Source organism: Henckelia pumila, chromosome 3 (assembly GCF_033568475.1).
Source record: "Henckelia pumila isolate YLH828 chromosome 3, ASM3356847v2, whole genome shotgun sequence".
Taxonomy (NCBI): Eukaryota; Viridiplantae; Streptophyta; class Magnoliopsida; order Lamiales; family Gesneriaceae; genus Henckelia; species Henckelia pumila.
Genome location: NC_133122.1, coordinates 196,452,914 through 196,476,170, shown reverse-complemented (window position 1 = coordinate 196,476,170; position 23,257 = coordinate 196,452,914). Strand labels below are relative to the sequence as shown.

At 35.2% G+C, this 23,257-nt stretch overlaps 2 protein-coding genes across 3 annotated transcripts; both read left to right on the top strand.

Moving 5' to 3' along the window:
* The first annotated feature begins 5,766 nt into the window (after positions 1–5,766).
* On the top strand, positions 5,767–13,055 carry LOC140891485 (uncharacterized). Of its 2 annotated transcripts, none has more exons than XR_012152525.1 (8): positions 5,767–5,942; positions 7,290–8,053; positions 10,510–10,698; positions 10,799–10,907; positions 11,015–11,073; positions 11,145–11,337; positions 11,422–11,880; positions 11,974–12,106. XR_012152525.1 is itself a non-coding variant. In XM_073299994.1 (8 exons), the coding sequence occupies exons 1-8, from the start codon at positions 5,804–5,806 to the stop codon at positions 12,138–12,140; spliced, it is 2,007 nt and encodes a 668-aa protein (XP_073156095.1). In that variant the 5' UTR covers positions 5,767–5,803; the 3' UTR covers positions 12,141–13,055. The 2 variants fall into 2 exon arrangements, 1 of the variants encoding a protein (XP_073156095.1); XM_073299994.1 differs by having other exon boundaries at positions 11,422–11,808; positions 11,974–13,055.
* A 2,264-nt stretch (positions 13,056–15,319) lies between these two features.
* Positions 15,320–16,522, top strand: LOC140893009 (uncharacterized). Its single transcript, XM_073302079.1, has one exon. It carries the CDS (start codon positions 15,336–15,338, stop codon positions 16,059–16,061), a length of 726 nt encoding a protein of 241 aa, XP_073158180.1. The 5' UTR covers positions 15,320–15,335; the 3' UTR covers positions 16,062–16,522.
* The last annotated feature ends 6,735 nt before the right edge of the window (positions 16,523–23,257 follow it).

Here is a 23,257-nt window from a genome sequence, read left to right as displayed (position 1 = left end):
AACAAGCTTACCTTCGGAGCCTCCGGTGGTCAAGTTCGGGCCATCCGAAGTCCTCTTCGGATCGTCCGAACTGGCTCAGACAATGAAATTTCATTTCTTGCTTTTGAAGTCCGATTAAATCTCGGAATTGGTTAATTACTAACCCTTAATTATGTTTAACATATTATTATCTTAAAATGAGTTCTGGGTTACTACAAGTATTATGCATGCGTTTATGCTACAATTTGATTGGGAGATGAAATATTTTGATGTTAGATTCGAGTACCTTCTTGACGTGGTCACAAAAGGTATGATTTATCTTGGAAAATTCTTTTCGTGCATGAGAATTGTGTGTTCTTATGGTAATTTCAGATTTTGTCTGGAACTTTGTGAACTTTGTGTTGTAGCTTGTAGCTTACTTTGTGTTTGCTGCATGTTTTGCTTTAAGTACTAACTTTGTGGTTTGTTGTGGGACGATGATTATGCTATAGGTGACTCTCCAAACTAGTGAACCGACATTGGGCCAAAAATGTGGAGATTTGTTGGGATTTGGCCCAACTTTTTTTCTAATTCCCAGCCCAGTCCAATGCCTCTTTATTAAATCCCTCCCCAGCCCTACTTTTATCAGCGCGCCCCTTTCTCTTGTTGTGTGCGTCGTTTCTTTTTGCTGATTGAGTGAGGCAGAAACTCTCATGAGAAAGGTGAGGCCGTGAGATTAGAGAAAGAGCAAGAGAGGTTGAAGGTTGCTTGGTGTGCTTCTTTTTTCCTTGACTGAGTGTCCTTGCTGTCTTTGATAGTCCTCTGTTTTGTGCAATTTCTGTGTGTTGCGTGAACCGAGCTTGGTTGGGCCGTGGGAGAACCTTTGTGGTCTTCGTGGAGGATTGCTGGTATTACGGAGAGTCTATGCGTCTGAGCCCCGGTGATATCCATCTCGTTATTGCTATTGTAATTGTTCTTGTTCTATTTCTTTTCAAGTTCTTTGCTGCTGGTTCTTTCTTTGTGTTGGACATTTCAGCAGGTTCAGATCGAAGAAGATGAACGGCAGATCAAATGTGCTCGGAAAATACCTAACAATATATATGTGCGAACGATTTCAGATTTTGTATAACTAATCATGGAAAAAATTGTTGTTCGTCTCTCTCATAAATTTGAAAGTAATAATAATTTATATGTATTTAGACTAGACTTGCAGAGAACCGATGACGACGCTTTGTCTTCCAGAGTTTCTATTTGTTTGTTTTGCAGTCGCGTATTGAAAGATGATTTTTTATTTGTAATGAAACAAGCGAAAATACAAAAAATGGAAAATTTTAAGTTTTATTGAATCAGTTGTTATTTAGTTATATTTTACGGACTCAAAGTTAATAGATTTTCCTCTGTAGCTAATAAATTATTATTACCATGTAGCTTCGTCAAAGAATCCATTGATTATAAAATAGAAAACGAACTTAGCTTTCGCATCGAACAAAGAGCACGTCAACGTAGTTCAAAAAAATATTTAAAAGTATAACACAAGTTAGTTTTTTTTTATAACACAAGTTAGTTTTTTTTTTTTTAAAAAAAAAAGTATGACACAAGTTACAAAGGCTCTGATTTTGCCAATGTCCTATATAATTTATGGTGATATATTGTTTAATAAAAAACCAAAATTTGGATGCTCTGTTCATGGATCAGCCTAGTACGCAATTGACCCATTTTAAAACCAACCCAATTATACATGTCAAAATTTGTTTTTTTTTTTTTGTGTTTTTTTTTACAAGGTCAAAATTTGTTTTCTAAATGTATTAATAAAACCGAAAAAAAAGAGAAGAGAAGAGAAGATATGCATCTCATTCCAATTGAAGTCAAAAACTTGTAATTTTATTGATTTTATGAGAGAGATTTTCCCGACCCGAATATTTCATTGATGGATAATTATTTCTCCCAGAGGCTTATAAACGAGTTCAATGAAATATCCTGAGCAATAATTGTTGGATGATTTTTTTGTAGAACCAGCATACCCTTGACACATTCCGTAATATACTGAAAATACATTCATCAAAATATTATGTGTTATATACAATTAAAAATTTATAAATAAATTAAGATACTCGCATCGTTATCTATCCAATATCCAGGTGTGTACAATTTGTTGAGCCATAATTTGTTATAATCTCTACACATCCCTTTCTTCATAGTCGTTTCCTCCATAATATTCAAATCCAACTCCAGCAGCTTTATATCTTTCTTATATGCTTTATTATCAAACCAACCTAAATATGGATCAAAATTCATGACAATCGGTGGAGTGATGAAGGGTTCACTGGTGAATGGAGTCGATAAAAATTTTGATTTTTTAACTACACGTTTCGGGGATGATGGGGTCATTGAATCTGGTTGATCTACTGGCTTTGGACATAGTTTTCTCTCCGATCGAAGAACATCATCTTTATCTATTAACATATATGAACAAGAAATATTAATAACTACACAAAATCATTTGGAATATATATAACCCAACATATTATAATTATAAAATACCAATTTTATGTGTGGATGTATGTTGTATGTGCTTGAATATTTCCTTCGATTGATGAACATCATCTTTATCTTTTAACATATATTAACAAAAAAATATTAGTAATTTCACAAAATCTTTGAAATGTATAACCAAAAAATTAACAATATGTTGTGTGGATGTATGTTTTATGTGCTCGAATTTTTTCTCCGATTGATGAGCATCATCTTTATCTGTTAGCATATAAAACAAAAAATATTAAGAGTAAAATACCAAAATTTCATAAGTTACTATAACAAGACCCATATATCATGAATAAAATTGTTACAGTGGAGTGTCAGTTCTCTAACAGCTCTCGTTCCTTTTCCTTTTCCTCGCAAACAGATTGTCTTGCTCTAAAATATAATCCAAAATAATTTGCAGTGTATCCTCAATTTTAGTCAATCTTGTTTCAATATTAACCTCGCTTTTTGACAACCATATTTCTAAATTGGCTTCCATTTGTGACAATATTTTATTAAGGCATTCTCTATTGTCACGAGACTGAATTGAAGTAGATGCCACAACATTTACATGTGTATGAGATGAAGACTTTGGTGCTTCATGTGCACGAAGGGATGGATGCTTGACATCTGACGGTGTATATGGCTCTATTGCAGGTGTAAATGCAATATACCTCTTTTCCTTCAATCATATACTCCACAATTTTTTTTAGGTGACCGCATCTTTCGATGAATGACCAAAAGAACCATTCAAAACTTAAACAACATAGACCTCTTCCATCGTAGGTCTCAACAAACCAATAATATACTACAAATATATTTTAAAGGTATTAATTAAGTATGATGTATTGACATATATACTTATAAACTAATACAATATCGAATACTAACATATATATGGACACACTACAATGTATGTTATTAAAATATAAATAGATAAATTAATCCATACATTGGTCAATTTTTTAGTTGCATCAGTAAACTCACTAAGCGATGGAGCTTTCTTTTTAGTCTATTTATTTGACTTCCATAGACACATGCGAGGTAGTGGAATGCTATCTCCTCTTTTTTCGTTGCAAAAAAATCTCGAATATCTGAAATGCATTCATATGCAAATATCTACAATCACAATACAATACATAAATGAAAATATCAATCAATTAAAATCATAAATAATTCATATATATATATATATATATATATATATATATAATGATCTTATTTACCTGAAGAGGTTGGATGAAACCACTCATATTGAAGGTGACATTTTTTATGCATTTTTTCTTTGCTCGAGCCTCGATAAATTGTTGTTCTTTGTCTACTAATTTTTTTTCAAACTACCAAGAGCTTCTTTAAACGCAACTCTACCCCAAGGATATTTATTAAAATCATATATATCATTAATAAGATAATGTAGTTTATCATATATAGATGGATCATACTTCTCCTTAATTGGCCATAGAAGTCCACCAACAAATAACAAACAAGCTAATCTGATTTTATCCATATTCACTGCAATTAAATAACTATAAGTCATCTCTTCTAATTTCGCACGTACATCATTCAATAAAATTATACTCGCCCCATGAATTTTTTTTCATGAAAATCAGTACATTCTTGGATTGGTGGAAAAGTCTCACTACAACCCATTCCTATTATCAGACAATAATATAATGAAAACCGAATTGCTCTCTTACAAACTACCAACTATAATTCATCCTTCTTTTTCATGCAACCCATCCTCACCATAAGATATCATAAAATTTGACTACATGCTTTGTAATATTTTGGACAAGTAATTGAATTTCCAAGTTGTGTCTTGTTTACCATGAATTTCATCTCTTCTGGATTTAGACTATTCGTTATTATCTCCGATATTTTTTTTATAATGTGCTTGAACTGTTAGTATGCACTTGAAAGCTTTTTTTTTGGGAGATAGTTGAGTAACTAAGTGTACATGTGTTCATAAGAAAAAAATAATATCAATTTTAAGATTACATGATAGTAAAAAACAATATTATCAAAAAATGATCATATGGATTTTTAAGATATCCATGGAACGAATTATCAAATATTATAATAGTTGGTGCTTATAAATTGACTGCCTCACCTTATTCGTAATCAAAATAGAACCAAAGATGGTCTCTACACATTAGAAAAAATGGTCTTCGTAGACCATCTAATGGTCTCCAGAAACATCCAAAAGTCTCCTTAGCAAAAACATGATGCACATCATAAAAATGATCTCCTCTCCTTAGCCAAGACATGTATCTTTTTTTCCTTCTTTTATTTGTGCACATTATAAAAATGGTCTCCATAGACAGTCTTAGGAACTATCCAATCTTGAGCCAAAACATTGTAAATTAACTAGTGCAAAAAGTATCATAAACAATTGAAAGGTATCCGAAAACCATCTAATAGTCTCTATAAGCCAAAACCTAGTTGTAGCTAAAGAGGAAAAATCACAGATATTTCAAATTGAATTAGGAAAAATAACCTATATTTTCAAATCAGGCAAAACATCACAACCCAAAAACTATTACAAATAAATTTCACAATATTTTTTCAAAAATAGGTAAATAAACTTACAAGAACTATTTCATTCGACATCGTAATCTTTGAATTTGAGATAATGGTCGTGTGATGGCATAGAAGAGGGTCTCTTGAAAAAGATGGTTGTTGGAGGAAGAAGATGGTCACTGGAGTGCCGAATATGGTTTTGGAGAATGATATGGAAGCAATGGCGGAACCAAGTAGAAGCTCACCCGGGCTTTAGCCCGGGTGGGCCTGATTTTTTTTTAAAATTTTGTATATAAAATTTTGAATAACTTTTGTTTAATTTGGTGTTAGCCCGGGTAGTCCAATTCAAAATATTAAAAGATACGAGAGCTTAAAATTTTAGCCCGAATGGATTAAAAATCCTGGGTCCGCCATTGTATGGTAGAATGAAGAAAGAAGATGGTCACATGAGGGTGGAAGATGGTTTCTGGAGACCGATAGTCAAGAAAGGATATAAGAGATTGAGAGATCTTCTAAGTTTTAAGCGTTAATAAACGATAATTGTTCAATTTAAGATAGTGCTTGGGAGAGCTTTTAGGAAGCACTTCTCAGCTTTTTCTTAACAAAATTTTAAAATTTATGAAATTTTGTTAAAAAAAAGTCAAAAAGAGCTTTGTACAATACCTAATTGTTAGTTTTGTTAGTCTAATATTTTTAAAAATTTATTTAATAAAAGTTATTTTTGTAATTTAACGTTACATCCATTTTTTTTTAGAAATAGGGTGAAGGGTCTGTCGCCTCTCCGACGGCAAGAACCAGTGGCAAAATGGCGCCTGCGAAGCGCGAGTCATCCATAATCGACGAAACTCAACTGAAGAAGCCACGAGCTTCTGAACACGAGCCCCCCAAATCTCTTTCCCACAGAAACGTTCGCGTGACGCTCAATCCTGCCGATTGTGATATGGGTTAGGATTTATGTCCATTTTTCCCAACTTTTCTTGATTTATTTATTATTTTCTTTCAAAAGTTTGAACATAGCAATAAACTCCGATTCGATCAGTTAATGTTTGCTGATTGCTTAGTGGCCCATGGTAAGTTTATCGAGATTGTTTGAATAGTGATGTTGGTCACACTTAAACAAGGGAAGATTTTTTAGAGTTTCAAGAACTAAGGTAAAGTGGGCTCTTATCGTCGATATGATGAAATTGGTCTTGGATTCTGTGGCGTGCATTTCGCTTTTTTGGTGATCTCATTTCAACAAGAGGCTATTGCATGTGGTGATTTTAATTTGTTTGGGAGCAACAGCTATTTAGGTGAAGCATGATGCTGGGGCTCATGTATTTTGTGAAAGAGTTTATATCATCTTTAATACCAATTTAGCATTTTTATAAAGCATTAAAAACTTGGCCCTACAATTCATATCATATCTAAGTTAACATACTCGATCACCATGTGTTATAAGTTAGTACAATTGTTTAGCTGGAATTACTGGGGATTAATAGTTGCCTCCACTAGTGGAGCTAATGAAAATGGTACTTGAGTTGTGGTATGGTTTAAGAGAATTAACTTGAATCATTGCCGGTCGTAATTTTTGGTGAAACCTCTAGCACTCAGATCTACATAATAATTTTATTGAAATGTAATTGCATCTCTGTGAATGTGAAATCCTCAAGCTCTCAAAATGAAATACAAGAGCATCCTGCAAAACTATTGTTTCTGTGTTAGGCTCAATCATGTCAATAGACTAAATGATAGTCATGTAATCTCTTTATATATGATTCTACCTTAGAAAGTAAGCAAAATAGAGCCTCCATGCACTGTTTCCATTTAAATCGTGAGTTCGACCATGTCCTCTATGCCTTTTTTTAGAAATTTCTCACAACATTGAGATACACTGAGAAGAACCTAGCAGAATGAAATCATTCCCTTTTATTCTTTTGTAATGACCTGCAGTCATTGAATATCCATTCGCTGATTTTCTGAAATTTGAAAATGGCTTCCCTAATTACTAGTGTATTTTAAAGGGATGCATTCTTGCAGTATTGAGAAGTTTGTAAGCTGGTGTACTTTCAGGCCAATAATAGAAAATATGGAACTTGCAAACTGAAAAATTTTCCGGCAATGAAAACAATGGTTGCATCGGTTGGATTGTCATAAGTAACGGCTTCGCCAATTCTAACCGTGTGATTATTCAATTCTTTTTTTTGAGCGAGTGTGATTATTCAATTCTGAAACTGTTATTGCACGAGCTAATGGCTTATTTGTTTTCTTAATGGAAACTAAAATTTGATATAACATTACTGTGATGGCAGATTTTAATGTTGAAGGAAATGGTCTACGAGGCTCAGCCCTTCATGAAGAAGGCTTTGCTTATTGTTGGTCGGGTTGTCGGGCCAATGTAGGAATCACCGGAGGAAAATATTGCTTTGGCTGCAAAATAACTTCGCATCAACCAGTGGTCATGGAAGATACTGCACTAGAGCAACAACATATTTCTCGCATTGGCATATCCAGAGGAGATGATGTTGTACGAAACCTTGGAGAGTCTATGAACAGTTTTGGATATGGTGGGACTGGAAAGTTCTCAAATTCTGGAAATTTTTTTGATTATGGTGAAAAATTTGGGGTGGGTGACACTATAATTTGTGCAGTTGACCTTGACTCAAAGCCCATGGCATGTATTAGCTTCTTCAAGAATGGAAAATTCTTGGGTTTGGCAAAGCATTTTGAGGCAGGCTCTGACGGCCTTGGTCTAGTGGATTCCCCAATAAAAATACGACAATGGGAACGAGCTATTTTCCCACATATTTTGCTGAAAAACACCGTAGTTTTATTGCAGTTCAGTGTTGATGATGGACTGGTCCCGGAAGATGGTTACAAACCGTGGGCTGATGCCATTTTGGATGGAAACTCCGTTGTGGGGCCTTCCTTATCAGTTCAAAATAATTGTGAGGTTATAATGATGGTAGGATTGCCTGCCTCTGGAAAGACTTCTTGGGCTGAAAATCATGTGAAAGACCATCCGGAAAAGCGATATGTTCTTCTTGGAACAGATTTAGTGCTGGAGCAAATGAAGGTTGGTTTGTTGTTACTCTCTTTTCTTTATCAGTACTTGTCCTAAGTATATTGACAGATTTTTTTTTCCTTTATAAAAGTCTTCCAAAAATATGAAGAGAGTTGCACATCAATTTTTACAAACTTTTTCTACTGCTGGGTGAGGAACTAAACTCTTAAAAAGGACCCCTAGAAGCAAATCAAAACAAAGAAGAGAAAAGATATACATTATTGCCTATGACGATACAAGTAATAAACCCGATCACATCTTTGATGATTTCAACACTCCCAGCAAAATGTAAATTGGATATATTTATATTGGGAGATGTAGATGCCATTTTGGTTTCTATATTTTCATTCTGATTAAATAATCTTAGAATTCCCAATTCTTCGAGCTCAATTAGTCCTACCAAGATTACTTTTAATACCATCACTCTCTTCTGTGTTGTCACTTCAGTGATGCTCGTGTAATCAACACACACAATGAGTATAGCTATTTTGCTATTGATCGAATACTATAGAAGCAGAGTATGAGTATAATTTAGTTTGAGCTTGAGTTGACTCCATGTAAGGGTGGGCGTCTGGGTACTGGCACCTGATACCAGACCCGATCTGGTAATACTTGATCAGGTTATGTTATTTTAGAAAAAGATCATAGTCTGACAACACCGAACCCAAAGTAAATATATATGTTGGGTCAGGGTTAGATATAATTTCTCCTACCCAATAATGGAGTGTGTAGAGTTAATATTTTTTTCATTATTTAATGGAGTTGTTCCTTGAAATCATCAATCTTTATTTTTTTGAATTTTTTTGACACTTTTAAGTATGTTGCCACACAAATAATCAAATACAATAGATTAGTTAAATAAACACCGCATACAATCACCACATTACATTGAGAATAATTTATACCAAAATAATAAAATCATAGGAATGATACCAATTCAAATATCTAAATATCAAAATCATAATCTCTAAACAAGACCAAAAAAACCTTGAGATTGTTCACTTTATCTTTTACTTATTTTTTTTATTAATCTTTTTTAATTTTCAGTCAAAAAGTATATCATCGTGTGAAAACCATAGCATAATCAACATGTCTAATGAAGACATTTCATTCGCGTATACGCACACCAAATTCTTTAGGTATGTAAAATAGGTAGAAAAATTTTATATATACTAATCAAACAATATTTAAAATGATAGGTGTAATAGCATTTTCCTCTCTCCAAGTTCTACCTACCATTTAATTTTCCCGTCTCATCAAACTCGGGGATTTCTTTTATAAATATTATAAACTTTAAAATAATCTACCAATGTATAACAAATATGGGGGATTTACTTTTATACACCAAATCTAAGGGATCATTTCTCGAATTTCGCAAATTTTTGGTTTACCCTTTGTGTTGAACCGGTCTAATTTGGCTGGTTCAACAAAAGATTTGCTAAGATTTCAACACTTTATTGTTTTTTTAATCGAATAGTAAGTCCGAGCAATAATTGCTCGGATCAAAATTATTTAAAAAAATTAATAGAGTGGATCCATGTAACGTTAACTCGGATCCTAATAATTTTTGAAAAAATATATAGCATCCGAGCAGTTCTATGTTGTGTAGTGTTGTGTCTTTATCACCAATTCTCTGAATTGATCCATCTCATCTATTTTCTTTCCTAAAGGGTTTAGATCATTATTGCTCTGAATTGATTATCACATCCACACATTTGTTTGTTGTCCAGCGAACATCTATATATTACACATAAAATTTTATAAGCATGTATAAATATAAATATTTCGTTTTCGTGAAGAATTTATCTTATCCAACTTCTCAAATCTCTCTTTATCATCTCCACAACTATCTAAATTACTCAATAATTTCAAGAGAATCAACGGTGGTTGGTTTTTATCAGCTAATTATTTGTTCTCAATCATTTCAAAAGGATCCACTTAAAATTATTAATATTAATTTAGATAATTTCTGATTTTTGTTGGCCCTAATTGATGTAACTGGCACAATGAGGAGTGATTGAAGTAGGTTTGTGAGTAGGTGGAGTGACTGAGGTGGTATAAGAATCCCAAGAGTCGTCGGCACTCCCATTCTCCCACTTAAGATAAGTTACGCGGGAAAAAGGAGTTGATTCAAAGAAGGTAATATCCTTGGATACCAATATACTTCTTGATGAGGGAAGTAATATTTGCAATACTTTTGCTGGGGAATAACCAAGAAATTTACATTTGTGTGTTCTAGGATCAAGCTCGGTTGAGTTGGAGTGTGAGAGAACAAAGGCGGTATGCCCATAAATTTAGGTGGCAGAGAATAAGTAAGAAAGAAATCAAAAGAGATTAAAAGATAGAGATTATCTCATAAGATAATGCACATAACTCAATAATATCTTTTATGATTTCCAGCAATATTACATTTTCTTCTGATACTGAGTGGATTTGATTTTAACTGAGCTCTCTTATCATAATTCCAGTTGCCTGGTTTGGTACGGAAACGTAACTATGGTCAACGGTTCGAGTGCTTGATGGATCGTGCAACTAAAATTTTCAACGTGCTACTGCTCAGGGCATCCAGAATGCCTCGGAATTTCATAATCGATCAAACAAATGTTTACAAGAGTGCTCGTAAGCGTAAACTGAAGCCTTTTGCTGACTATACAAAGGCAAGTGGAAAAGAAGAATATTTTTCGAGTTTTGCCTTGTATGTTGCTCTAATACAAGAGAAGGACTTTGACTTTATATTATTAACTCTCTGCAAAATAGATTGCTGTTGTGGTTTTTCCAAGACCAGAAGAGCTCAAGCTTCGTGCACAAAAAACATTGAAAGAAACAGGAAAAGAAGTACCTGGTGAAGCAGTAAATGAAATGTTGGGTAACCCTCCTAAGAACTTTCCTCTTGCCAGTTGGACAACTCTTGGTCATCTTCCCATTAAGAACTGACAGTGATTGTATTTGGTGTTTTCAAATTATCTTTGGCAGCTAATTATACTTTGCCCACAAGCAAGGATATCCGTTTAGCAGATGAATATTTTGATCAGGTAGTAATAATTTGAAGTTTTTCTTTGTTTTGCTTCAGTGATGAAATTGATACACCTTTACATTCTTGTAGGTCTTGTTTGTGGATCGTAACAGAGAAGAGTCCCAGAGATTCTTGGATGAGATGAAAAGAGTTACAAGCATGAAGCAGCCAATGTCTTCTAAATTGGATATACCTTCTCCAATGTCGTATTTCCGCACTTTTAGGCCACATTGTCTAGAAACCCCAGTTCAGTCAGACTCTCGCGTATCATTTCAAACACAAGGTTATTTACTGAGTTTCTATTCCTTGTGAATATTAATCTTATTGTGATTCCTTGATGACCTGTTTTAATTTTTAAACACACCAGATGTTGGTGATCCTGGGAAAAGCTCAGATTTCCATCAGAATCAATCACAATCCCCTTTTGGAAAGTATTATGATTCAAGATGTGATTTTGACGAACTCAGAAGCTGCAGCGGATATGGTTTCAACAAGATTAACCCATATCAAAGTAGAGGTCCTGCACATGGTTCTGTTGACCGGTTCTTTCAAAGTTATCAAGGAAACAATGCTTACCAACATACTAGTGTTGAAAGCAGAGATTTCTATCAAGTTGGAGTTGACTATTCAGTGTCAACTTCCTTACCACAAGACACTTGTTATGATGGATGCACCCCTGAGTTTAGGGGCACCTCATATGATTTCTCGTCTACGAGGCATCATGCATATCAGTCTGCTTCACAATTCCCCTATGGTGGGTAAATGGCGCATTTCTTTTCTGACCATTCTATTTATAGAGATTGTCTAAATGTTGAGCATGTTCAAGGTTAAGTAAATTAAAAGAAAATACATTTTAATTATTGAACTTTCTTCATCGACATTCTAGTCACCTGAGTTTATGTTCTGTGTCCATCGGCAGGTTCTCATGGAATTCATTATCCCAGGCCGTCCCTTCACTTTGGAAATTATCCCACTGACATGCAGCATACTGGAATGTATCCCTCTCCTCCTCCAGGACCTCAGCATATGAATATTTCTTCTACTGTACATCGTCCTAGAGTCCAACCACCTCCTAGACGAAACTAACTTTTCAGGTACCCTATATGAATATAAGACAGGGATCACAGGTACACAAACAAAATTGGATCATTTTACTTTCTTCAGTGCATTCTTCTTCATCGTGAATATGGATGCTGTGGAAGGCACAAATTTCATTTTGGTATCCATGCATTTATAGACTCCCGATTCCCGTGCTGTGTTATGTCTCCTGTCCTAGAGTACTAATTTAAATTATTTAACGTGCTTGTAGCATCTTGGTTTTGTATCAGAAGGAAATGAGAGTGAAATAAATGTATAATATCAAGTACTTCTGGCTTGGTGGTGGCATGCATGCGTATTGTAAAATATTTCTCAGCTGACTTCCCCTATGCATTCAAGCTTTGGTGCTTGTTTTCTCATGTGATTTACTTTTAAAAAAGAAAAAAAAAACTAAAGATCTGTACAAACCAAGATTTTAAAAGGGCCCAAAGCCATGTGCTTGGTTTGGACTTAGGCTTCAAATTTTGCTATTGAAGATTCATTTGGTTATGGATGCAAATCAAACACCTGTTTTTGGGTGACTTTTTTCTTTCCACTCACTGTGTATTTTAGGTAATACTTGCAGTGCACTATGTGCATTTCAATATCCAGCCATGATGGGGCTGCCTCTGTCTAGGCATTTCTGGTTTAGTGGTTAGAGACAGAACCAACTATGTCGAGCAAAGGTTGTTTCTCCTCAAATCAAAAGCTTTCGGATGTATTATTATTGAAGAGTATCCGTCATGATTTCGTGAAGATGGTTTGAGGATGATGGACCCATGATGTCAAGCTCGAATAATTAATTTAGATAGAAATTAATTAAAGCTATTTAATTAATGGTCTAATTTATTAATTCTACGGTTACTTGACTATAAACCCGAAACTATACTCTCGAGAACTGGATTATTCTATGCTAGATCTGGAGTACTTTTCTCCCCATGATGTGGTCAAATATTAGTCCTTGGATCATCTACAAACATGTCAATTTTCATAAAAATACAAGGGATCCACATGATCTAATGATATTGAATTAGGGGGTGAAACACTTTCGGTGTAGTATAGACTAACCTCTCGAGAACTAACGAACATGTTTATTCAAAAGATTTGAATAGTTCATCGATACAAAGTATCTATTAGCAGTGTTCAACTCGTTTTAGATAAAAATTCGAACGAAATCATGTTATATCGGTTTTACAAAATTTCAAACTAAAACAAAGCGTAATTGTTTATGACTAAACCAAATTGAAATTCATGGTTTAGATGGTTAATTTTAATTTTTGAATTTTATAGTGAAATTAATGTATGAGAAATTGTAATTTAGAATATGTAGCAATCGACATTTGATAGACGTCAAATGAAAATTTTATTTGATCATGGATTAGAATCATCGTCACTAAAATATTATCATAAACTATAATATTTATGTAGGATACAAAATTTTTACAAACTTAAAATAAAAAAAAACCTAAACTTTTAGGGCAGTGGGTATACTTATTTTGGTTAAATCTGTATTAAATGATTTCTCAATGTAATTGAATTGTTTACAAAGCTCACTAATAATATAACACAAACTAAAATTTTTTAAAAAAATATTTCTATATCCAAAAAAATCACACTAAATCAACAATTTATTACAGAATTTTTTTATACATGAATGGAATCGAATTATTTTAGTTGCGTAGTAAAATAAAGCTAATTAATAGCTGTGAAACCTAAAAGGACCATATATTTTCATGAAAATAACTTGTGTGAGGTCTAAGGTCTTTGAGGAATAAGGATTATTCTATGTTGCACTTGAAGTACTTCTTCCCTATGATGTGGTCAAATATCAACCATTGGATCATCAACATATATGCCAATTTTCATAAAAATATAGGGGTCTCACGTTATCTAATGGTATTGAAATAGGGAGAGAAACACTTCCGATGTAGCATAGACTAACCCGAGGAACACTGCTTTTATTAGATTTGACAAAATGAAGTGTCAGCCTTAATATTTTAAAAAGATTTGTCTGTTCGGAGAAAAAACGGATATGGTGATAAATATTGTACATTTTACATTATTCGACCAAGAAAATATAATGTGTGGGGTGGGCACTTTAATATGATTGGCCAACTTACTGCTCAATTATTAGCATTCGAGATTATATTTAGGGTTCGTTCCACTCTATCAAAGTGTCGATGCATTGTGTAACGTAAAAAAAAATATATATATGTATTTTCTGTATACTAAACGAAGACAAATAAATCTATATTTAGGAGGAGGAATTTTTCAAATAAAAATTCCTAAATAGTTTCTATTCGTAAAAACAGTTTCGATTATACAAGAAAAGAATATAAGTATTTTGAAAAGGTTCTAAATTGAGTGATTCACCATTTTATTTATGGAAATTCAAGAATTAAATTAATTGATTGGTGGCAACTTTTTAAAAATATTTACAGATAATTTATTTGTTTTTTTCCCCCTTTCTTTCCAATTGGTTCTCAAAGTCAGTGGGCTGATTTGATCCTAATTATTTGAGTATAATCTTATCATTTTAAATTGAGGAATCTATCATATATATATATATATACTTTGGAGTAGCAATATCTTCTCATGAATTTTCATTTCTGACAAGATAGTTCGTTACTTGGGACACCTTGCCTCTTTAGGCAGAAGAACACCTCATTTTTATATTATTTTTCCTCTGTTAATCCATGTGGTATGTTACCAATTATTAATTTAAATTGTTTCATTTAATATTTAACCAAAGCATGCCATCGAATTAATTAACGAGGGATATCCTTCGGTAATCCGACGTTCACTTTTTTAGGCCCGCAGATATAATAATGAATGGATAACATGATATTTTATAATCCAACATTTTTGTAAAATTTGAGTCAGAAGTTGGAAATATTAACTCGTCACGTGGTCTGATTATATATACCCAATGCAAAAAAATTTATTATAGGAAATCAGTTTAAAATATTATAAAAAAATTACCATGTGAAAATTTAAAATAATGGAAATATTATTTGGGTTTTTTGGGCTAGGAAAAAAGCATATCGCGATTATGACCGGCTTGGTGGAACCGTGATAAACTCAAGTAGACCGGGTTTTTTTTTTCGAGTTGCGTGCATGCGATTAAAATTACATAATATATTATTCTGTTACATTTGAATCCCTTCGTCTTCGCTTTTACTGGAGCTTCTCCGTTCCATTTTCATGGCGGAAAGTTTCGGAGCTCTGAGTCCCTTTACAGAGGACAATTTGATTAGGGAGACGCTTTCGTTTCTCTCCTCGGATCCTCTCTTCTTGACCTTCTTCACTTTTTACGCAGTCATTCTCCTTTACTTCCCGTCGTTTTTCCTCAGCTTCGCGCTCTCTCCGGTGCTTATTTCCACCGCAGTCCTCTTGCTTTCACTCCTCAGACTAGGCGCCGCCGCCGCCGCCCAAAATCCCGTTCCGAAGGAAACGGAAGACGGACCCGATTGCTTGGAATTCGATTCCATCGAGACCCGATCGCAGGATTTCGATGATCGGGGTCGTACGAGGATTCCATGCGCATCGGTCGCGGACGGGAAGCTTGGATTCGTCGAGTCTTTCGTCGAGTGGGACGTGAGGGCGCCGCTGGAGGTCATATACGAAGAGTACGAAGGCCAGGAGGCGGAGGAAGACGGCGGCGGCGGCGGTTCTCAGGAGAAGAGAGAATCACAGATGGATAATGTCATACAGAGATACGCGTCTCTGTCGTTGTTCTACCCGGAGTCCGACACTGACAACTCGTCGGAAGGGGATTCCACGGCCGTCTCAGGCTGCGACTCGCCGGAGAATTCGTGCTTCCGGTGGGAAGATGGGTTGATCGAGATCGCGCTAGGAGAGAAGAGGATGAGCGAGGTTGATGAAGAAAACTTGATCGAGATTGATCTCTCGACGGTGCATTTCCGGTGAGGTTCCGGCGAGCGACGATTGAGGTTTAATTAGGTGTAATTAATTATTAATTAATTAAACTTTACGACTGATTACTTAATTTTTAAAGAAAAAAAAATGTTTTTGGGTTTCGGGTTTGTTTGTATCTACTTGAGGATTTTACAGTTCCTATCGAGGGATTAATTAATTATCACTAAATCCAAGAAGATTTTTATTTTTACTTTTTAGCTATATATATATATTCGATAACATATGGATCTCGAACTCAAAACCAAGTCTTGTAACAAAACACCTGCACGTGACACAATTTTGTGGATGATTGTGTAAATTGTTCTCTTGTTTCTTTTTGTTATTTCGTGTGAGAGCTCTATATATACATCATCTAATGTGGTTCATTGATTTTATGATGGGTTGTAATATATTTTTAAGATTGTAATTCAATTATAAAAAAGATTCGACTACAAATTGTATAGTTTTTTTTTTTTTTTTTTAATTTGTATACTCATCCGTAATGCAAGGCTTAATTTTAATTTTACAGAAAGAACCTTTTTTGCCTTTTAATTTGTGGGAAGAAACATTATTCTTTTTTCATTTTTTATTTTTCATGGAAATCACTTGTTTGTGTAGTAGGAGAAAGTTGGAGTCCTTCCAATGTCAAATCAGGATAACCTAAAAGTTGCTTTTAATTTAATTGAAATAATATATTGAGATAAACCGTATACCAATTTTTAAAATAAAAATTGTAAATGTTATCAAAATATTGAATTATACAGTGGCATAAATCTCTTTTTAAGAAAGAATCGTGGGTTCAAACAAAAAACAAGAAGATGAATGAGTTAAATCTCTTTTTAAGAAAGAATCGTGGGTTCAAACAAAAAACAAGAAGGTGAATGAGTTAAATCTCTTTTTAAGAAAGAATCGTGGGTTCAAACAAAAAACAAGAAGGTGAATGAGTTGGTGGAGTAAATAAACATTTGACCAGTAATTCAGTGTTCGACTCATCTTACCACGAGTCTATTTGTACAGTGTTTTTCCGTTCGAAACTGTTTGCGATCGTGGGTTTCCACATAAAAATAATAAAAAAAGACCTTCCCCACATTGTAATTATAATAAAAATAAATAAAAAGTTATGGTCCAGGTCCAAATTAAAGCCCAAAGCACCACTTCTTTATGTATACAACTTTTTAGGGAAGGAAATCGGGTTAGATCCTTTGCACTTTGTTATGAACATCACAAAAGTCGTGTTACGTGGAACTGGTAAAGCGCATTTTCATCATGTGATTTGGTACATAATGCATGAGGCGTTCAAGCGATAGCGACTTATCACTAAAAAAAAAAAAGGTTTGGTGATGAAAATACCCAAAGCCCCACTTGATCTACTGGAATTCTTCCACATTCGGCAAAGGTACTTTGGGGAATCATACTTATTAATTGATGGCTCTATGCATGGGTGGTCACTCTTTCATCTACAACTTGACTTTTTTTTGTGTACATCCATGATCCATCGTCATCGATGATTTGAGAGATTTGTGATCAATAAAATATAATCACCGGATAAAATATGTTATAACATTGAAGATATATACTACATATAAATTATATAAAGATATTTTCTCCATAAAATTTTATTGTTTTTAAATTTATATATAGCTTCTTGTTGCTAATTGTTGTGACGGACATTTGGAGTTCCGGCAAGCATTAATTAATTGCCGATAATGGTTGAAGTATGTTGTTTGAGTTATTACATTATTTACTCACATACACACATATATATATACATATATACACATATACATGTATCGAATTAGAAAGAGCTACATATTTACTATATAAAAAGTATATTATAAGAGAATCTAAAAAAAAAGTATATTATAAGAGGTCTAGTACAGTAAAATTTCTATGATTAATACTCGATAATTAATAATATCTCTTAAATAATATTTTCTCATCGATTTTGACTTGAACCAATGTACTAAATTAATAAGTTCGATAAATTAATAAGAGAATATATTTTAATAAACTTATAGTTACATCAATATTATAAATTAATAATTCACTAAAATTACAAAATTACTAGTACAATTTAGTAAGTGTGATTCTATTATTGTTTGTATTTCATGAAATTTTTATATTATTTTTTTTATATGTTGAATTTATTTTGATTAGTCAGTATGACAAATATTATTTAATTATTAAAAACAATAACTTATATATATATGTGTGTGTTTACACAGACCAATAAATAAAGGGGTCGATTTTCGATATTGAAACGACTCAAACATTTTAAAATAACATATGCGGAAATTATTTTTTTTAATACTAAGTAAAATAGATGTACATACATGCCCATACATATATGCACAAAAAAAAATAAACGGATTTAAAAAAATAACATAAATATGCAACATTTCTTACTTGAATAACTGAGTCAAACTTAAATAAAATACTGTCAAACAATCCACTTAAAAGTTTGCATGCAATAAAATTATTTAATAAAAATAGTACAAAAATTCACCACTGAAAAGACATAAAAGAAATAAATAAGAAACAGAGTTTAAAATTCTTAAAATGTTCATAAAGACTCAGCCGACGGTCACGGGAGATCACTGCATGTCCGCTCATACGTCCTCACCACCGGTAGGAACTACATCTTCCTCTACGTACTCACCTGCACCATATAAGTGTAGTGAGCCTAGAGGCCCAATATGCTAACATAACAAGGGCTTAAAATAATTTAAATCACTGAAATACTAATACATAACATATACATGAATGGACATGCTTAAAATCATGAATCATAACTTAAAATCTTGCTTAAACTTGAACTTAAATATAATCATATAATACATACATAACATTGTTGAGCATATCATTTTTCTAACATCGCATGGTCATATCTGTAGTGTAACCTTAAACTTAAAAGGTTCGACTGATCAGTCTCTTAAAACCAACGTACGCGGTGGTGACGAATCACCTCTTACTGATAGTAAACTACCCTTAACATGTGGGGACTTGTCCCCCTTAAATTGTCACACTACTTCAACTTCCAACATAAAAATTATTTTCTAGCTCAACCTTAAACATTAAATCATGCCATAAAATTATTTCATGAATGGATGTATTTAAATAAAATGTGTGTCCTTCCTATATATTTAATTTAATTTTTATACTAACATATAAATACTAAAATAACATTCATGCATAAAATAATTAAATATATAATTAGGACACATGCAATTTCTCATGATTTGTGCTGAACTGCTGGCCATAACACTCAAGCCCATTTTCTTAAATTTTGGCCCATTAACACTGAGACTGGCCCATTAACAAATTTAAGCCCAAAAATACATTTCTAAGCCCGATTAATTTATTCAAGCCCATTAATGCATTCCTGGCCCAATAACAACCTATTCTGGCCCAATGGGCCCAAAAGACCAAAGACTGGCCCAATAACTTCCATGGGACCCCAAGCCCATAAAAATCATTGGACTAACTTAATTAAATTTATTTAAGCCCAATAATAATTAAATTTCAACCCAAATAATTAAATGGAACCCAATTAAATTTTTGAATTTAATTAGGCCCATTTAACACTTAATTAAACTTAAAATTTAAAAAATAAAATACCCGAGCCCGACTCACTTAACCCGAACCCGGACCCAACTAACATAACCCATGACTTTCCAGACCCGACCCGGACCCCACAACCCGACCCGGATCCACCCCAACCCTAAAACCCGATACCCCTTCTCCTATGCTTCCCGGCCGCGAGCAGCAGCCTTTCTAGGGCTACTGCCGCCCTGCTCCGGCCGTCCCTGGCCGGAGCTCCGCCGCCCAGACGTAGCCCATGTCTGGGCGGTCTGAACCTTACCAAGGTCCCGACCCCATGCAGCCCACGCACAGAGGCCGAACCCACCTTCCCTCAAACCCTAAACCTGCGCCCCATGAAGGCCGATCTGCATCAGCTGGTTTCTTGGGCTCGTTTGGCTCGAACCACTCGAGCCATTCGAGTCTAGATCACCCTCACACGACCTAGGGACCCCTGACCAGCAGCTGGATGCACCATGGATGAAGAAAACGTGAGCATGATCAAGCAACATATAAGAATAAGATACAAGCGTCAAAACCGATTCCTTTTCTGAAAATTCTTGAAAGATTTCAATGCACACTCAACACACACATAATAATTACTGATATAGTGCAAAAAAGAGGAAGAAAACATGCCTTGCACCGTAGAATTAATAGGTCAAAGTGCGTAGAACGTTTCCGGGACGACGAGACGACGAACAACCTTTCTTGATGCTTCAAAAATATCGAGGCTATGGAGTCCTTCTTGGAGGCTACTTGGTCGATGAAGGAGATGAATAATGGGGGAGGGAGGCAGCTAGGTTGAAGATTACGTGAGATTGGGGTAGGTTGTTAGGGTAATATTGATTTAAAATAAGGTGTAGGATAATTAAATTAAATAAAAGATGTTATATATATAAAATATACAACTTTAAAACTCCAACTAAAAGTTAAAAAAATCTGATAACTTAATTAAATCCCGAAATATTAATTTTAGGGAATTTTAAAGGTAATTAAAAGTCAATATTTTGGCTAAATTTGGATAAAAATGAACTCCTAAAATTATATAAAATTAAATACTGATAATTTTGAGGAGATAAAACTCAAAATAATATTTTTGGGCTCTTAAAAGGCTCATGAAATAAATTGGATAGAAAGTTGTCATCTCGTCCGTCTACGGTCCCGTCTACGCGATAAAATAATTAAATTTCCATAAATCATGAAAAATCACTAATTATGGGTTAAATGCTTAAAAATAACTTAAAACATGCACAAATAATTTCACATAATTATTTAACCCATAATCTAAAATTTTAAATAAATAAAATCCCTAATTATGCATGCGAATTTACGTACTAAAAATACTGGGTGTTACAATTCTCCCCCCCTTAATTTGAATTTCGTCCTCGAAATTAAAGTACTTACCCGAACAACTCCGGGTAGCGAGTCCTAATGTCTGCCTCGGTCTCCCAAGTAGCTTCCTTCTCCGAGTGATTCAGCCACTGGACTCTGACCATCGGTATGACCAGCGTCCTAAGTCTCCGCTCCTCCCTAGCCAAAATCCGTACTGGCCTCTCCTCATATACTAGATCAGGTGGCAACTGCAAGGGCTCGTAATTCAACACATGCGACGGGTTAGAGATATATCTCCGAAGCATGGATACATGGAAGATATCATGCACTGCCGCAAGCCCTGGTGGTAAGGCCAAACGGTAGGCCAATGTGCCAACTCTCTCCAAGATCTCAAAAGGTCCAATATATCTCGGATTAAGCTTACCTCTCCGGCCAAATCGTACCACTCCCTTCATAGGTGACACTCTCAGAAACACGTGATCACCTACTGCGAACTCCAAATCTCGTCGTTGAGTATCTGCATAACTCTTCTGACGACTCTGAGCAGTCCTCATACGATCCCGAATCGGAGTCACAATGTCAGTTGTCTGCTGCACGATCTCAGGACCAAGTAAAATCCTCTCGTCGACCTCATCCCAATGCACAGGAGATCTGCATCTCCTCCCATACAATGCTGCATAAGAAGCTATACCTATAGACGACTGAAAACTGTTATTATAGGTAAACTCCACTAATGGTAGTCTAGTCTTCCACGAGCCCTGAAAGTCGATGACACAAGCTCTCAGTAGATCCTCGAGAACCTGGATCACTCTCTCAGACTGACCATCTGTCTGGGGATGGAACGCTGTACTGAACAAAAGTCTAGTCCCCAATGCTGTGTGAAAACTCTTCCAAAACGCAGACGTAAATCTCGGATCTCTGTCTGATACTATCGACACTGGTATGTCATGCAGTCTAACAATCTCCTTGATGTAAAGCTCTGCATACTGTGTCAGCGAGTAAGTAGTCCTCACCGGCAAGAAATGAGCTGACTTGGTGAGTCTATCCACGATCACCCAAATAGCTGTGCACCCTCTGTTACTCCTCGGAAGGCCAACTACAAAATCCATCGTGATGTTCTCCCACTTCCACACCGGAATGGGTAGAGGATTAAGCAGCCCTGCTGGACGTTGATGCTCTGCCTTGACCTGCTGACAAGTCAAGCACTCTGATACGAATCGTGCGATATCACTCTTCATGCCGGACCACCAATACAAAGTCTGCAAATCCTTATACATCTTCGTACTTCCTGGATGAATGGAATACGGAGATGTGTGAGCCTCTATCAGGATCTCAGTCCTCAGCTGATCAATGTTCGGGATACACAATCGACCACTTTACTGAATAATGTCATCACTGACAGTAAAAAGAAGATTGCCCTTAGCCTCATCCCTCTGCACCAACCGCTGTAACTCCTCATCTGTAGGCTGTCCATCCCTGATCCGATCTCGTAGAACTGGCTGCACCGTCAACACTGACAAGCTCGGTGCATGACCACTCGAGTAAAACTCTAAATCAAACCTCTGAATCTCGCTCTGCAGTGGTAACTGCACTGTCAAACACGATACCACTGTCGACTTCCGACTCAAAGCATCGGCCACTACATTAGCTTTATCTGGATGGTAGCTAATGTCGCAGTCGTAATCCTTCACTAACTCTAACCATCTCTGTTGCCTCATGTTTAACTCCTTCTGAGTGAAGAAGTACTTGAGGCTCTTATGATCCGTGAAAATCTTGCACTTCTCGCCATACAGATAGTGCCTCCAGATTTTCAAAGCGAAGACCACTGCTGCTAACTCCAAATCATGTGTCGGGTAGTTCTGCTCGTGAATCTTCAACTGCCTCGACGCATAAGCAATAACCTTACCACACTGCATAAGTACTGCGCCTAAACCTAGCTTAGACGCGTCGATGTACACCACTAACTCCTCGTGTGGTACTGTCATTGCCAAAACCGGTGCGGTAGTGAGTGCTTCCTTCAGCTGATCGAAGCTCCTCTGACAGTCTGGACTCCAAATAAATTTCGCATTCTTATTGGTTAAGGAAGTCAAGGGTACTGCAATAGAGGAAAAACCCTTGATGAACTTCCTATAGTATCCTGCCAAACCCAAGAAACTGCGAATCTCCGAAGCATTCCTCGGAATACTCCATTTCTGCACTGCCTCAACCTTCGACTGATCCACTGCAATCACATCTCTAGAAATAATGTGGCCAAGAAATGTCACCTGCTCAAGCCAAAACTCGCACTTGCTGAACTT

Coding starts and splice junctions, on each gene's coding strand:
- LOC140891485 (XM_073299994.1), top strand. CDS start 5,804: ATGGCGCCTGCGAAGCGCGAGTCATCCATAATCGACGAAACTCAACTG. Junction 11,074..11,144: donor CAGATGAATATTTTGATCAG/GTAGTAATAATT, acceptor ACATTCTTGTAG/GTCTTGTTTGTGGATCGTAA. Junction 11,338..11,421: donor CGTATCATTTCAAACACAAG/GTTATTTACTGA, acceptor TAAACACACCAG/ATGTTGGTGATCCTGGGAAA.
- LOC140893009 (XM_073302079.1), top strand. CDS start 15,336: ATGGCGGAAAGTTTCGGAGCTCTGAGTCCCTTTACAGAGGACAATTTG.